Genomic DNA, 17982 nt, shown 5'->3' with positions numbered 1-17982 from the left:
CTCTTTCGCTCCCAATCCCCCGCTCCACAGCCCGCACTGCGCGCTCCCCTACCCCGGCACCTGCGGCAGGAACTTTTCCCTCTTCCCCGTTCAAACGTGCTGCCGTAAAGCACCCGTCTCCCCTGGCAACAAGGTTCCGGCCGAGAACTAGGTGTAGGAAGGTGATGTAAAAGTAAAACCACCCAGTGTCGTAAACCAGGTCCGGGGGGGAGGGGTGGGAGGGGAGGGAGGGGGAGGAGGTGACTGGAGCATTTAGACACAAGCGAGAGGATCATGGCGGATGGCCCCAGGTGTAAGCGCAGGAAGCAGGCGAACCCGAGGCGCAATAACGGTCAGTCAGCCCGCAGGGCAGCGGCCCGCTCCGCGCCGGGCCGGCTCCGGGGCCGGGCCGGGCCGCCTGGAGTGCAGGGGGGACGGGAGAAGTAGAAAGTAATTTCCCTGCTGCTCCTCGCTGGGTGCCCGGCTCCCTCTGCACCGTTATATCCGCTACCTGGTGCCTCCCTCGCTCCCTCCCTCCCTCCCTCCGCGCTCGCTCCCTGCCTCCCTCCTCCGCCTAGTGGTGCCTCCTCGCTCAGCCGCCTGTCCGGGACCGTTACACGCTGCCTCCCCCACACGCCCGGCAGCGGCAGCACCGTCTCCTGCCGCTCCCCGGGGCGGCGGGTCCCCCCTCGCAGGGCTCCGAGCCCCTCGGGGGACCGCGGGGAAGCTCGGCCGGTCCTGGCAGCCCAACTCCCAAACTTGTTACCTGGGCGCGAGAGAGAGCGGGGGCAGGCGCCTCCGCCCCGGGCTGGCAGCGTGCGCGCCCCGGGCCGGAGCGGGGCGCCCCCCTCGCTGCCGCCGGGGCGGCTGTCCCTCTCCCCCGCGGCACTTTCCCCGCGCGCTCCCGGGGCGGGGGCTGGGGTGAGGCGTTACCTGGGGGGACGGGGACCCTCCCGCGGAGTGTAGCGGGGGGACGGAAGGGGCTGCTGGCGCTCGGGGGCGGCCGGGGGGGAGGCACTGTTGCTTGCTGCAGTGTGTATCGATTTGTGGAGTAAACACTCCCCCCCCCGCCCTGGAGACCGCAGTGAAAGGGGAGCCTCCCCCACCCCCCAAAATAGCCCGTTTGCTACTTTCGGAGCCGCCTTTAGTGCAGCGCAAGTTTATTTCTGTGTGTGGCCGTTGCCTGGGCTGTTTCTCCTCCCTAAAAAAGTCCCGATCTCTGCAGGATTGTCGGGACAATTAGGTTTCATAGGAGTGGCGGGGAAGGGAGGGTTTCTGTCTGTGTGGCGGGGGAGGGAATGCGATTCGGTGAAGTTTTCTTCCCTTCCTCTGGCTTTGGAGGTACCTGTTTGTATAATAATGGGTGGTAACGGTTTGGCCAGGGGCCCCTCTGCTGTGTGTCTGAACTGCTGCAGTCTATATAAGGAATTACATTTACATTTCAGACTTAAGGGGCTGTTTTTTGGTACGTGTGTTACTTCAAAACGCATTTTGAGGATAAATAGAGGGGGGGAATAAACGCTTATAACTCCTCCTCCGTGTTTCTCTTCAGAAAATAAGGAAACAGCTCTGTTAGTGTAGTAACTCTTTTTAATAGGATGTTGAACGGGGGGGGGGGGTTGTAATGGTCCTTGGCAATTTTAGGTTTTATGTGGCATTTCCTGTGTAGGGTCACGGATAGGAAGGCTTTCAGCTGTGATTCTTACCGTGTGAACAGTTTTTATTATTTTATTTTTTATATATTTGAGTCGGGATTGATGTTTCTGATAACTGCTTCGAATTGTTTAGCCGTATAAATGTAAACATTGGCCTTTTAAGGGACTAACAAGTTGATCTGATTGTTCTGAACTCGTGGCTCTCTTATTTTTACCATATCGAGATGATATTATACCAACTATTGGTATATTTAAAATTGCAGTTTTTAATTTCCTGTTTTATGTGTCAGTACTTATATTTAGTTGATGTGGCTTTATTAAAGGTAAGTTTAGAAAGTGCTTTTCTCTTCCACCTTATTTAAAATGTTGATGATCAGAGAAAGGGGCTTTTCTTGTTGCTGACGACATGTGTGTGACATGTGAGTCTGAACCACCCAGTGTCTGTGCAGGAGCAGTAAACATGTTTACCTGAGCAGGAAAGAAAATGGATTTTATCTTAAAGATCCCGTGATATGAATATCATCCTCTTAAAGCATATCAACAGATGACTTGCGAGAGAGAGAGATTTTTTTCCGAAAACCTAGCTTTTTGAATCAACGAGAAAAAGAGGTTCTCAATCGCTGCAGCAAATGGCAACTTGTGCAGGTAGAAAAAAAGATGGTGTTTAGTTTTCTCCTGCATGCATGTCAGCCCCCTCCTGTCTGCTGCTTTCATTCTCCAGGGAGGGATTTATTTACCATGCTTGCTGTCAGTGTTTTTTCCTTTGTGCTTAATATTAGAAAAACAGATTTGAGGCTGTTTAGCACAAAACGTTTTGTCTGCAGCGTGCATCGCTTGCAGAAAACAAAAGGTGTATAAGGCCATTCAGGTGTCTTTCATCTTCGTCACTTTTGGTCCTCATCTTTGCTCCTTTTTTGTTATCAGAGGCCTTTGATTCTTAAACTAATTTGTATAGAATTTAATTTTTTTATTTTACAAATTAAATATAACTTAAGCTATTGTATATTGAAGCATGAAGCTAGGTTAGATAATAGATGCTGGATAATAGAGATTTCTCGGCAGTGGGCTTATGTCTGACTTGCAAATGTTTACTGAAGAAAATTGATAGAAAAATGTTAAACCTTTAGCACAAATAAGTAATTTGAAATTATTTCTGTAGCAAGCTTCTAAATGTACTACAGATAGAGATCTTTTTGTTAATCTAAGATTAAAGAACAGTAGATCCTCTAGCCACTGTGTTACTAGGCATATGCAGTAAATTAATTTTTACTCTGTTCCTTTCTCCCTCTACGTCTCTTCCCCCTGCAGGACATTTTACTGGATGTCAACAGTGTGTGGCTAGAACACCAAACTGTGTACAGTACTCTAAACTTTAACGCTGTTGCTCATGTAATGGAGGCACATACAAGCTTTAATTGATTTAGCATGACTTTTTTGATGCTGTCAATTATTTATTTTTTAACACCTATTCTTTTCTCCTTTCTTCCCCTGTTGGGAGTCCAAACTTATGGCTGCCATTCTGATACATTAACTCTGGATGGAAAGACAGCTATACACCTTTCTGTCTCCGGAGCTAGTTCCTTTGCTGCCTTTTGAATTAGCCAATACTGGATGCTAGCAAAAGATCTGATTGTTGCCAGTGAAAGCTTTCTAGTAGAACCAATATCTGGCACTTTCAGTTCATTCCTCAATAAACCATTGATTAAAGGGCATCATAACACATATGAAAAGATCCAAAGAATAAATGTCTGTAGTGTTTCTGTATTAGAATTAAACTACCAGACTATAAACAGTAGCAACACAGATTCTTGAATGATTTGTATGGTTTGTTTTTGTTTGTTTTTTTGTCTGTTTGTTTGTTTATTTATTTAAGCATATTTGTGCCAGGCGGGAGGCAGGAAGGAGGCCCTGATTCTTCAGTCTGATCTGCATGGACGTTACCCTTACAGCTGTGTAGAGAGCCCTTGAAAAGTCAGTGGGTCTTGTGTAGGCACAGGGGTCCAACAGTGTGGTTCAGCGTTCAGGCTCAGGGCCTAAGGATATTGTTTTGTCCTTGTGGCTTTAGGTCACACACCTTCAATTAAATACTTTATTAGCATATTTAGCATGCATATTGCTTAATTCTTATTTAAAGACAGTACAGATATGGTTATGGTAATGATTAATAATGGTTGGTGAATTTCTTTTTAATTTAAAAGTCAGAAAGCAACAACTATTACTTATTTCTATCACAGTGTTTAAATAAACTCAAGCAGGAAGGCTAAATAGACAGTCAACTCAAAATAGTAAATTTCAAAAAATGAGTTTAGACATAACTACAGACACCTTGTGAGCACTACATCTTACATTGAGTACCTCTACCAGCTTTTTGTGGTGGTAAAATATTTTCTCCCTTTTAAAAAATAAATCTGGCTCCATGCAGATGAATATGTGAAACTTACTAGCCATACATTGTGGTCATGTTTACAAAATTAAAAATAAGGTGGATTTTTCTCTAACCTTTCACTTATAGTAATACATAATATTACTTCTAACAATAATAGACAAACATTTTCAGGAAAGCTTTTTTTATTAGTGACTCTTTTACCATTTTACAATTGGTTTTTATTCATTTGCCATTTTATGATATTTTATATATCTTCTGTATGTTAAAATATAGATTAAAAAATAACACTGCTTCCAAATAAGCCAAAAGTATGACATGTTTGTTACCTTCAAGGTGTTAACAACTGGCAGGATGTCAGGTGTTAGTGATACTTAAGGCATGAAGAAGAATGTAGTATCCATTCTCTTCCCCATTCCCACTAGGTATCATGTTTTCACTCCAGCATTAATTTAAACTTGCAATTTGGGAATTAAGGAATGTAGCCCAAGTTAAAATTCTAGGCACAGTGAACAGGTCTGCTCAGCCAGCTGAGTTAACTGTTTGAATCCAAAGAAATTCTATATCTCATGTAAACTAAATGCAATTTTTTATATTAGGGAGACAAATACTGCATTTTAAAATCTAATCCAGTTTTCTCCTTTTTAACTTTCTTCTGGATTGTTTGTGTCTACTATAAAAATGGCTATGAAGCCTGTTGTTTGAAGTTAATCAGCTTATTTACTTCTAATAGTAGAAATATTTTCACTTCAATTTTTACAGAGTTTCTGTAAGTGCATTAGTGATATGATCAATGAAAAAACTGCAAGCAGACAGAACTTCTTCTATACAGAGGAATAGAAGTTAAATCTGACTCTAAATTACAGAAGCTTAAATTAACTTCCTCAGCCTGGCATCAGCTTTCTTATATCAGGAGTTTAGAAGTTTGGGGGAGGTGGGTGTTCAATTAATTGAATGTAAATCTTTTGTTTTGAGTTACCTTTTATCATATCAAATATTCCTCCCCATTGAGAGTGTGATGGGAATCTTTCCATAGATCTCACTGGGCTCTGCATCAAGCTCTGTATGAGTGTCCCAGCTTCTGTTGACTCCTGAACTTGAGTTTTATGTCTTCAGTGGTTATCAGCCTGGTATCTAGATGAGCCTGTCTCCTTAATAATTGTATGTACAAAAGAAGATAACTTAATAAAGTTCAGGCTATTGGTAGAATTTATATTCTGTTTTAGGAGGGAGTCTAGAGAGACAAGGCAGGTGAGGTAATATCTTTTATTGGACTGATTTCTGTTCGTGAGAGAGACAAAGTTACAAGCTACACAGAGCTCTTCCTGAGGGAGGTGGCAAAGTATTGGTTCATCTATTCTTAAAATTATCCTCTGTTAAGATTTGTATACTTCATATTATTTTTCTCATCATTTTACATATTTCAGGTATTGTGCCTTTGCACGTGTGGAAATGACTATAGAAAGATGGGATATTCCCAGCCAGGGATAGTGATGATTATAAAACCATTATTTACACTTTTTTATTCTTAGGGATGTTATGCGCTCTCTCTCTCTTTATTTTTTTATTTTTTTTTAATTCACTTACATGCATGTGACTAGCATTACAGTGACTGCAGTTTGGTGGCTTTTTTTTTTTAAATCTCTGAGCACAATATCTGCTTGAGCAGCTATTCACAATACTTACAAGAGGAAAAACTGCTAAGGCTGGGACTATCCAACCTGCTGGTTTAAAAAAGCAAACACTCAGATGCTCAAACTTTTAATCGCAGCCACTAAGTTAATAAAAATTAGTTATCAGAGGGGTAGCTGTGTTAGTCTGGTTCTGTAGAAGCAGCAAAGAATCCTGTGGCACCTTATAGACTAACAGACGTTTTGCAGCATTAGCTTTCGTGGGTGAATACCCACTTCTTGCATCTGAAGAAGTGGGTATTCACCCACGAAAGCTCATGCTGCAAAACGTCTGTTAGTCTATAAGGTGCCACAGGATTCTTTGCTGCTTCTAAAAATTAGTTGCTTTTAATTGGTTGCTGTATTTTTTTTGAAAAGATGGAGACAGATGAGAGCTGATTATGCATATCACTTAGTATGAGGCACACCTTCCTGTGACCATAGAAGTGCAACAAGTGCTATTAATGTTAACAGTTTTTATCTTTGTAGTGCCTCGAGGTTCTGGTTGTGGTAGGCTCTACACAAACACAAAAGACACAGTGCCTGCCCCAGAAAGATGTGACTGGAGAATTGGGTTCAGTTCCTGGCTTTGCTACAGATTCCTTTGTGATCTTGAGCAAAGTGCCTAAAGCTACATTTTTCAGGTGTTCAGTACTCACAAATAGGATCAAATTTTTAAAAGTTCCTTTGTAGGCATGTAAATAAGGAACAGATTTGTAAAGGTGCTCTGCACCCAGCAGTTGCTATTTTGCCACATATAACTAGACTTCAAGAACTCTGCACCTGTTGTGCTGACCTGTCTTGAAAATTTAGCCACTTCATATTGGTCCCTAAATGGGAAGTGAGCTTCTAGAAAAAATATGGCCCTAAGTGATTTGCCCAAGGTCACACATGTAGAAATGTGACAGGAATTGAACCCAGATAACTTGAATCCCAGTCTGTTTTGCCATCAAGAGCATGCATCCACTCTGGTGAAGGGAGAACTTTAATGAAAAGGGATGGATCTGGAATAAAACTTTGGCAAATGCCTATTAAATGCTTAGGAAACAACTTTGACTGACTTAATATTTGTATATACACCTCTACCCCATTATAACGCCACCCGATATAACACAAATTTGGATATAATGCAGTAAAGCAGCGCTCCGGGGGGGCTGCACACTCCTGCAGATCAAATCAAGTTCGATATAACGCGGTTTCACCTATAACGCGGTAAGATTTTTTTGTCTCCCGAGGACAGCGTTATATCGAGGTAGAGGTGTATTGACTTTGAGTACCATTCACACACATCAAGGTGCAGGTACTATACATGTCAAGCGGTGGTACTTAACCAAAACCAACTAAAAATTATTAAAGAAAAAATTAAGACAGTTTCTTCATGGATGACTCTTCCTACATTTAAAGTCATGTGGAAGGAACAAGGAGCAAAAGTTCTGTATCTTGATTTTGCGCAGCATAAGCAATAAATCTATGGCGTCCCTGCCTACACCCTGTTTTGCAAATCAGATAAAATGAATGAGGGAATTGAACGGTAAAGAATGCTAACCAGTGTTAACGGTCTAAATCGTCTCAGGTGTTCGAGTAGCTAGCGTAAGTCTTTACTTAGGTGGTTAATATATGTGTTCCACCAGGGGAGGAGACTGCTTGACCTGCCCTTGGTCAGGATAGGACTGTGGCTGAGAGAGCGCACTATTGGATGGCTGGGATTGCTAGCTTCAGAAAGCATCTGCCAGAAAAAATAGCAGCATGGTGGGTTTTTTCATTTTTTAGATATGAATAGGGTTGGAAAATCCACCTGTTCAAGATAGGCACAATAAACATCTGCTGAATGTTTGTTTATTTTTAAAATCTCTAGCCCTCATGGCTGCATGCATAGCCATCCAAGTGTGAACAGAGACCACATAAATCTGTGAAGTGATGTCTTCCTAAACTGCCTGGACATCTCCAGTATCATCACTGCTTGGTGGGGAGGGAAGAGAGGGAATTGCTGCTTTTGGGACAGAGAAGGCCACTCTCAGGGGTAGGGTCGCCTGGTGAGCTGGTGGCTGCTGCTACAGTCACCACCAACCCTGGATCATGTGTTTGGGTAGAGGGCTGGCATCCTAACTGAGGAGTCCATAGACTTGTGGGTGGAGTTGAGGGCATCATAAACTAATCTCTGGTGATGGGGCATGTCTCTGCTTTCACTTACTGGAAAGCAGTATAGGTTGATTGGGGGAGAGGGGATAACTGGTTGTAGGAAAACACTTTCAGTAAAAGGTGTTAAGGAAATAAAGTATTTAATCTTTTGTAGGGGGTGGGGAAATGAGAGCATTCCAACTGTCACTGAAGTCTGGTACCTTGCCTCTATGGTGATCTATCCTGGTGGTCTTTCAGTGTAAAGTGTACACCCATCTCTTACAACGTAGTGCCCTTGGCTGGTTGTGCAATAGAGACCATAGTATAAAATATTTGTTTTAACATCAGTTGATCAGCTTATTCTTTGAAACACTAGGATTGTTAATGCTTAACTTTTCTCCCTACATGTTCTTCATGTAAATGGGCAATTTTTAATTTTTTATTTTAAATCTCACTTGGCTATTGCCTCCAATATCCTAATTTAGTCAGTCCCATAGGTTAATTATAAGATGCACAGGAATTTCTCATGAGTCTTTAATCAGTTTTTTTAGCTTTTTAATTTCAAGTGTCTCCTTGTTTCTTAAATTATAGGCAAGAGTAATGGAAGTCCATGATATAGGTTGAAACCACTTATTTGTTCTATATTGTTGTACTTCTGGGTTATCAGTCTCTCTCTCTCCACTTCAAACTAAATAACCCTCGTCTTTTTAAAATTGCCTCTTTTATGGAAATGTCTTCTGTGTATGTATTGATTACTGATCTTTTGGGGCCTTTCTAATTTTTGCTGTGTTGGCTAGAATACGTCCTATTTGATAACCCAGAAAAATGAAACTTCCTATTTGGTGAACAAGCTACTGACTTGCACTTAGATTCATGTGGGTATCCACAACTTACCTAGGTATTTACCTGGACCACCACCACCATCATAGCACCTCCCAAGGTGCATCTAGCGCCTCCCAAGTATTTAAAAACAAGGCTAGCTTACAGAGTCCCCTGTTATGGTAATTGTGTGTTTGTGTCCCTGAATCCTTGTCTAAATATTTCATTACCAGAGCTATTACCCTCTGAGTCCATTTTCTCTTAAGGACTTTAGTTTACACAAGAACTTGCTCTCCTGGGTCTTCGGAGGGTGAAGTAGGAAAAAAAAAAGTAGTGAAACTTAATTTTTTATGTTTAAGACTGGTGGGGCAGTAAGGGTTTAATTTCATTTTCTTGATGGGGGAAGACTCTTCCCAGCACCTGGCCACAACACGCATTTTTCAAAATGTGGGGGCAAGAATAAAGGACATGCTGATACAAAGGAGTCAGAAAAAGGCTTTTTAGATTAGAGGCAGGTGGTGATATTTTTGAACTTCTTACCGGTCTCCACCTTCATTCTTCTAGGTCAGCAAAGACTCCTGTGGCACCTTATAGACTAACAGACGTTTTGCAGCATGAGCTTTCGTGGGTGAATACCCACTTCTTCGGATGCAAGCGGTGGGTATTCACCCACGAAAGCTCATGCTGCAAAACGTCTGTTAGTCTATAAAGTGCCACAGGAGTCTTTGCTGCTTCTACAGAACCAGACTAACACGGCTACCCCTCTGATACTCTTCTAGGTCAGTTCATCCTTATCTCCCAACCCAACATTTCATGCTTCTCTCCAGTCATGTTTCATTTGACCTCTTGTCTCTCTTTCAGGGTGTTGTAAAATTGGTTCAAGTATCCTGGGTTTTCCAGCATGCCTTTCTGTTCTTAACATGTCTCTGTTTCTGCTCCTGCTTCTAACACTTGACATGTGGGCTGGCAGTAGCTGGATAGTGAAGCTGATGTAATCCTGATCTATCACTCTGCTGCTTTTGTGGAGGACATATTTACAGGAGCTGTTGTGGTGAAAGGTAAAAAGAAAATCTTGAGGGGAGGTTGCTGACAAACAAGGGAGTGGGATAGTAGTTTCACCAATGGTCAAGTGAAAGAATGCATCAGTACCTCTTCTGCCTGGTCCAGCGCTCCAAAATTAGTACATTCAGAGCCTGGTTTGTGAATGTTTCCCATCATTCTAGGAAACTCTTTCACTAAATTGCATCTGACAGAGTAGTGTGGATGGACAATGGTGTCAGCTATGCCCACCCCATTTTGTACAGAGGGTTGCCAACATAGGGGAACTTTGGAGGGAGTAAGAAAACTAAGATTCCAAAATATCCACAAACAAATATGGTAGTCGCTTAAAAAGGGGGGTGTGTAGGGGGATACGCACTCCATCTGAAGGGATGGATTAGAGAAGAGACCCAGAAAAGAGGAGAAAATTGCTTGTGGGGGGTTGAGTTATTTTTGCTAAGCTGAAGGTGGCAAACTAGACTAGTGGGTCAAAGAAAATATTCTATCTAAAACCAACATTGTGGAATTCTCCATCTGAAAATGTTTGGGAGAGTGGGAGACTCTGCTTCCCTTACTCCCAGATACATACATTTGTCTGTGCACAGCTTCTCTCCACACTTCAGTCTCTGAGCGCCCTCCCACCCCAATCCCCTTTCAGGGCTGTCTTCTGAGATTTCTGTACCATCATTTTGTTTGTTCATTCTTCAAGGCTACATATCGCAGTGACCATCAGTCAAACTAATTCTGGATTTGACTTCATCCAAAGCCGGGCAAACATTTTCTTTGGTCCAGCCTCCTGCTCTGCTCTTCCAAAGCAGAATTTTGCCTGTGCCTTGTTGCTCCTGATACTATCTAGCAGCAGCACCAGGAGTTGCAACAGAATGGAACTGATGTTCCCTCTTATTAGGTTCACTCTGCGGTTGCTGTGAGGAAGTGTTGCGAGTAGCAAAAGCAAATCCCCAGATGCAATTGATTCCTGCAGCAAAAGGGTGTGGATAGGAGAAGAGAATACAGTGAATCTCTCAATGTCTACCTATTAACTTTCTCTCCCATCAGAAGAGAACCTGATAGGATCAGCATCAATTTCTTTCCGCTTTTGAGGAAGTGTTCTAGGTTATAGCAGAGGTGAGGTGTGATCTTCTATGAGATTATCATGCAGGGGAATTTCAGAACTTTTGAGTAGTGAAAAGGGACTAGAAAACAGTTCCCATGACAAAGTTAAACTCTTGTATTGTGCAGATTACTTCAATGAGTCATCCACAGCTATACTTATGTCTTTTGCGAGATTACAGCTAATTCAGATACCATTAGTGAATTAGAAGCTCAAACTTTTGGTTCCAGTGTGTGTTTATAGTCTGAATTTCATCTGTAAATTTGTTGTTTGTAATTATTTAAACTTTATAATTCAATGTATACAGAAAAACTTTTGTTAACATCCTATACTTCTTACTTCTTCATCTAATAAGAGATAAACATGGATAAACTACACTTGCTCAGTTGGTAACAGTAATGATACTAAACAAACCAAGGCTAACAACTTCCATATACAGAATCTGTTCTGATTCCTTGGACCTTATAAAATTCTCCCTGTGGAATAATGTTCTTTAGTAACTTATTTGACATGGTTTCTTTTGGAGCCTTGCTTAGGGAAAGAGGAAACTTTCCATCCTATACCTAGTGGCTTTCTCTACTTCCTCCTCATTCGTACAGGAACAAATTAAATAAATGGTTTGCATTTTTCTTGCAAACAGGCCTTTATGGGGTGGGTGAGAGAGAATTCCCTCTAAATTGTAGAACTTGTGACTGTTTTCTGAATGTTTTTTTTAAATTCACCTCCAGAAAGTTCAGAAAATTGTGTAATTCATATTGCAGTCTTTTTTACAAGTTTTTATTTTCTCTAACTGGACATTGTCCCTTACACTTTAATCTTTATCTCTAACCTATCCAATTTAGAACTTTGAATTTCTCAAACTTTTTTTTATAAGGATTTTTCTACAGAAACTTCCTGAGACTCCATCTTTGGCATCCTACAGACATTGCTTGTGTTACGACTTCCATTCTCTTGATATGTACGTAAATTGCGGGAAAATCTTCACTGGTATCAGGCATTCCACTTAGAAGTTCTTTAAGCCTATTCAGCCTAGACTATTAAAAATCTATGTCGCCCACCAGCCTCCACAATGCTAGGTATGGTTGCAGGAAACAACTAGACAAGCTTCCCATAGGAAGGTATTGGATGGTCCAGCAGGCACAAGAACTAGCAAGTATTGATGAATTCTTTCTTCCCCCTTGTCTCTCTTGCCACACTAACTCTTGGCAGGAAATGCCAACAGCTTCAACAAATGGCTCTACTTCTTTTAGGCATACAAGAAGTTGTTTTAGAAGTTTTTGACACACCTGACATTAAAAGCAGGTTTTAACACAGCAGCTTGCATCTGCTTCACTCCTTGTGTCCTGGCTTCCTTCTTAACATTAAGTAACTTAAAATTTTGTATCAATAAACTTTTTACCGTTTCACTCATTTTAATCTGTAAAAGAGCTTTGTGTACTTTGAAAGCTTGTCTCTTTCAACAGAAGAAGTTGGTCAAATAAAATCTCACCCACCTTTTATCTCTAAAATATAAAGCAGTCTTGATACACTGCACCATCAACCTCTTTCCATGGTGAGAAATAGCCATTTTTGATTGTTCCTCTTACCCAGTTCTTAAAGTCTGACAGATTTATTTCAACTTGGTTCCCAACTCTTTTTAACAGCATCTCTTCAGAGACTGTATTAAATATTTTGAAAGTCTAAATTAAATCCACCAGCTCCCCGTAATCCATTTTTAAAAAAATTAACTGCTAGCATCCATGACTTCTCCATTGTGCCGTGTGTGGTAGGTGCTTTACAGACTAATCTAAAGAATGGGTCTTTGCTCCAAAGATTTAAAAATTTTATTAAGATGTTTAATAAAAAAAAGTGAACAGTACAGAATTTAAGCATAAAAGTTTCTGGTTATCAGGGAATAATGTACAGATTATTGAGGGTACAAAGTTTGGTTTAAGATCGGGTGGCATAAGGAATACATAATCTGCAATATTCCCGATTGGAGAGGGGGGGGGGGGTAAAAGGTTGATGTGTCAAAGTACAGACATTGAGATATGAGGGTATGAAGTTCATAAAGTGACTATGTTGGGGTATGGAGTATAATGAGTGGATATGATGATGAGGATGGATTGACCCTCATTTGGTGAGATTTAATGTTCAGGGAGTTTAAGGTTCCAGTTCATATGAATGGAGAAAGTCTCTTGGTCCCTTTCTCGTAGTCGAAGAACGATGTCACTCTGGCTCACACCTCCTGGTACTGTCAGTGGCCAGTGATGTGTTCGATGTAGATGTCCCTGGACCATAGGACAGTGTCTGAGACTTGAGGCGCCGCATGAGCCGTGCATAGCATCGACTGATTCCGCAGGTCAGCAGCACACGCTTGTTGAAGGGGTTCCAGGCGCCCAGGGCTCCAACGATCAGAGCATCCATCTGCACCTCGTAGCCCTTCGCTCTCAGGGTATTGGCCAGGGGGCCGTACTTTTCCAGCTTATGAGCTCGGGCTTTGCAAAATGCCGGGGTCCTGTTCTCAAAGGAGACCGTGATGTCGACGAGGATGATCCTTTTTCTGGGCCTCATCGGTGACGACAACATCAGGTCGTAGCTGGCTGTTGGTACTGGGGATGGTGCTGTTCACGGAGATCTCCCCCAGCTGTGGTGCGGTGGCTTTCGCCAGGCGGTTCTGGATGGCTTTGTGGCACAGCTGCCAGGCTCTGGAGTGGGGTTTGCAGCTGCACAGGACGTGGGGAAGGGTCTCATTTGAATAGCTGCACTTCCTGCAACGCTTGTCTTGGTTTTCATGGCGGACGGCTCCATTGAGCGGGATGCAGTTGAGCTGGTCATGGTGGATGAACTGCTGGTTGGCGACACGGGTGAAGCCGCCTCTGGCGAGGAAGTGGTTGCTGGTGTCCCACTTACTGGTCAAATCAAAGGCTTTATCCTGGTCTGGTTTATGCTTCAGGGTTTCTACGTACAGCAAGTGGATGGCGGCCTTCAAGGTCCTCTCCAGCAAGCCTCTGGTGCTCGGGGTGATGATGGTGTTGTCATTGGACCTGATCTGAAGCACCTGGACTCCCAGTTCCTGGTGCTTCTTGCACCAATACCGGCGGAAGCCGATGCGCTTCTGCAGGCGACGCATGGCGATGTCGTGCCTGTCCCATCCGAATTTCCCATCCAGGGAGCCGCTCAGGAAGGTGGCAATGTCTTGGTTGGAGGGGGCTCTGCCGATCTGCTTCTCTGTAGCATCATGCAGAGTGTTCGCCACAATCTTCCTTACTGTGGCGTCGGGACACAATTACTGCAGATATTAAATCTATTGCAAAAAATTGTTAGTGGGATTTGTGCAGTGAATAATCCTCCTATTAAGGAAGTTAACAGTGTTTTCAGGCCCTGCTCCTCTTTTCTTCTCACTATTTACATCACAGTATCTGCAGCAGCATCAATGTGATGAGTTCTTTCTCAATTGTCTAATCTCCTAACTTAACCAACTGGCAATGATGCCTTTCAAACAAGACTACTGTATTTTTTTCCCTCTCATTGAAACTGTCAAATTGAGTTTGAGAGCACTGTTTTAAAATTTTGTTTAACACTAGGTTCTGTCCACACTGGCTAGTCCAAACCATGTTTAAAAACTTGGTTTTGCTGAGATTGCAAAATACAGTTGGACCTCTGGTCTGCATAGGATCACCTTTCAGTCTTACTCCTGGGGGAATTCTGCTCCACTGCGCATGTGCAGAATTCATGTCCACCACAGATTTCTTTGCTTCCCTGCAGAAAAATGACTTTTTGATGGGGAAGCAAAGGGAAGCCCCAAGAGTGCTCATGCAACCCTCTCCAGCAGTATGTTTTGGGTGCCCAGGGCAGCTGGCAGAGATGCAAATCACTGTGGGGCTGGGGAAGACCCAGCTGGTGGCTTCTACCCTGCGCCAGGCTCAGCTGCTAGGCTGGGGAGGATGGGGCTGGGTCAGACCCACCCCCAATTTTTTTCCGAGGCTTCAGGAAGCTCTGCAACCCCCTCCACACACACACTTCCTGCACCCATTGCTCCTCAGCTGCAGGGGGACGGATCACTGTATGGGGAGCTGCTCCCCCATCCGCCTAACCCCCCATGCATCCAGACCCCCTCATACCCAGACCCTCCCACTAAGTCTCCCCCTTGCACCCAGAACCCTCCCTGGCCAAGCCCCACTGCATCTGCACCTGGACCAGTCACCCCCACCCAGATCTGCACTCCATTGAGCCCCAACCAGCTTCATCTGGACACACACCCCCACCACACCCAGACTCCCCACCCCCACTGAGCTCCAACCACCTTCACCTGTATCCCCCTGCAGAGTTCCATTACCTTTGCACCCAGAACTGCCCCCAACAAGCCCCTGTGCATCCAGATACCCCCTGCACCCAGATCTCCCCCCACCCCCACTGAGCTGCTTGCACCCAGATTACTCTACTCTACACAGAACCCTCTCAACCCACACCTGAATCCCCCCACACTAAGCCCCTCCACACTTGGATCCTGCTGGGCTGAGCCTGCCTGCCCACATCTGGTGAACCTGGCACAGAGGGACAGGGCCCTGGGTTGTTTCTGGAGCAGGCCCCGTCCTTGCACTTTGTCAGGGTAGGGTGCACTGCAGCCTCACGGCTGAGTCTGTGCCCTAAGGTGGGGAGATGCAGAGTGATCTCCCACCACTGTGCAGCCAGTGGCCTGTGCTCCCCAGTGCCATGCTGGAGCCTCCACAATTATTTGACAAATTTGCAGAATTTTAAAATATTGTGCATAGATTGTTTGTTTGTTTTTGTTTTTTGTGCAGAATGCCCTCAGAAAATTGAAACAACTGGGTCAATTTGGCCTCTGCTCCAGGAGCATATGGAGTTGTGGTGTGTGAAGAGTAATTCCCTCACTGTAGGGTGAATGCAAGTGACTTTGCGCTGCCCAGCAGCACCCCATGGGCACAAGAATAGGAGTGTGCTGGGGACAGGAGAGGGCATTCTCATAGCATGTGGTCAGATGGAGATTCTGGATTGCAGAACAGCTTGAGTACGGCTGTCATGAGTTAAAGTAGCACAGGGCTGCTTTAACTCATGGTGAGGCCACTTAAGCGTTCATAGCAGTCCAGAATTCAGGTTGTGTAAACCTGCCTTTCCTTCAGTACAGAATCTAGCCTATTGTAGCCACACACTATAGAAACTACAGATTTAAACAAATCCTTTGTCAAGCATGAGTTTTGGAAGCCAGATGTACATACATTTTATTAAAAATAGTCTAATGAAGTCACTTTTAATCAGAACTGGAAGTTCGTTGCTCAGTTAACGATTGTGGTTTCAGGGAACAATCTTACAATTTGCTGAAGTGACAGCTAAACTCACACTTGTGTCTTTGGTAGCTGGGAGTGTGTACGCTTCACAAAGGCATTAAAAAGAATAAACTACTTTTCCTGCATTACCGTGTTTTTTTTTTCCTCGCCAATTATCAGTTTCCATCTTCCCTCCTCTTTAACTTTGTAGCCATCCAGCCTGCTAGTGTTTCAAATTGCTCCATGCTAACTGGCTTCTTCAAAATGTATTCAACAGTTTTTTGTAAAAATTGACATTTGAGGTGTCTTTTCAATTGACGCTAGTTAAAAATCAGTGTGTTGCAGCTCTGCATTTCTGTCAGAGTAACAAAGGTCTGTCTGATAAGCCAGGATCATTACATCTGAATTTTATACTTGATCCAACTGACTAAACTTTCATTTATACAGAAAATGCTTTCTGTATATTAAGGGGCAAAGGGGTAATTGAATTATTTATTCAGGGCCTGCTTTCCACCAGTTCACAATATTAGTTGCTCAACAGCTGAGCTGTATTAATAAAAATTGGGATGTGATTTTTTTTAATTCAGTTTTTTATTTCACTTTTAACAGGAGTCTTTTGGGGGATTTTTATTTGTACTTAGAGACGAAATTGTGCCACTTGCTAAAAAAAGAAATCTAGTTTTGCTGCTTCATCTAAATGACATTCTTTGAATTAAACTTACCAAACATTCCATGAAATATTCTTGGCCAGATCAAGCTCCCATGTCGGTGTCTCCATTACTGTAGGGTTAAGCTAGTCCCTTTTTAAAATATGAGTAAGCAGCAGCTGAAATACTGCTAAATGACCTTTGACATAGGAACCCATGAATGCCCCAAGTATGATTTCACTTTCACCATGTTCTTTGTGAACCTGAATGCTTGTCAAATCAGATGTGTGTTTAGACCTTTTCACTGAATGTGCCTGGAGGGGGAGAACAAAGCATGGGGTCAATTTGGCATAATCCCCACATTTATCTTTATTCTGTTATAGTGGCTTGTGGGGGATGGGGTAACTATTCTTCCTGAGGTGAAAGTGCAAGCAGAGTGTAGGGAGGCTATCAGTCATTTCTTCTAGACTTTTTTCTCAACAGCCTAGCTGGTCTTCTGTGATGTACACATGCTAATGTATAGCTGACTAGATAGGTTGCTGGTTGATATGCATGATTGCTATTTGCTCTACTCACCACTGTTATGTAATAGTAGCATCAATTGGCTAATCATGTGAAGTAAACAAATGTGTATATTTAACCTTGGGCAACAGATGCAGAAGTCTATACTAAACACTGCTTTCTTCTTGGCCTTGAAAGTGGGGAGATGAGTATTTGTGGGATACTAAAATGATAGGCAAACAGTTGAGTATCTTAAATTATTTTTATAAAGACTCCCAACTTAATATACATTTTTTACTGTGTAATCTTCATTACATTTCCTTTTGCAGGTTGTTAGTTTTACTCAAAGTAGTGACTAAAATTTTCAAAGCATGTAAGGTTTTGTTTGGGGGGAAAAATAGAGCTCCTCTCCTACTAAATTATTACATGGTTCTGTAATAGTAGTATTTGAAGATTTTACTCCTGTAGTAGATTGACTTTGCAATAAAGTATATTGGTTCCTGTATTGAGCTTCAGTGGTCTGAATCTGTAAACGAGCCATTGTGTGGTAAAGTACGAGTGGGTGGAGGAACTATATGACAAAGCGCCTAGTTACCTTTACAGTTTGTTCGCTGTACCTTGTACACTTTGTTTCAGAAGAAAAGAGCTATTCAGTGTCTTGTGTGAAAGACTGCCTCCTCACACACAAGGCTTGTGGGAAATTTCTCTCCAACTTGTGGGTTTTCAACTTGTGTAGAGCTACACTGAATGCCCTTGGGACGTGACTCCAAACAGTTTTTTTTTTTTTTAATATA

At 42.9% G+C, this 17982-nt stretch overlaps 1 protein-coding gene across 2 annotated transcripts in view; it reads left to right on the top strand.

Annotated features, from left to right (window-relative positions):
- The first annotated feature begins 214 nt into the window (after nucleotides 1-214).
- ZEB1 (zinc finger E-box binding homeobox 1) overlaps nucleotides 215-17982 on the top strand; it is a 253319-nt gene continuing 235551 nt past the window's right edge. For both annotated transcript variants that reach the window (XR_005593894.1, XM_039523785.1), the window contains exon 1: nucleotides 215-331. Coding sequence is in view for 1 of the 2 variants with exons in the window: in XM_039523785.1 (XP_039379719.1) it covers nucleotides 274-331 (58 nt within the window). In the remaining variant the exon portion in view is untranslated. The remainder of the gene's footprint in view (nucleotides 332-17982) is intronic.

This window comes from Mauremys reevesii, linkage group 2 (genome assembly GCF_016161935.1).
Source record: "Mauremys reevesii isolate NIE-2019 linkage group 2, ASM1616193v1, whole genome shotgun sequence".
In the NCBI taxonomy this organism is placed as follows: Eukaryota; Metazoa; Chordata; order Testudines; family Geoemydidae; genus Mauremys; species Mauremys reevesii.
The sequence above is the reverse complement of the archived record's forward strand: the minus strand, read 5'-3'. Positions and strand labels throughout refer to the sequence as shown.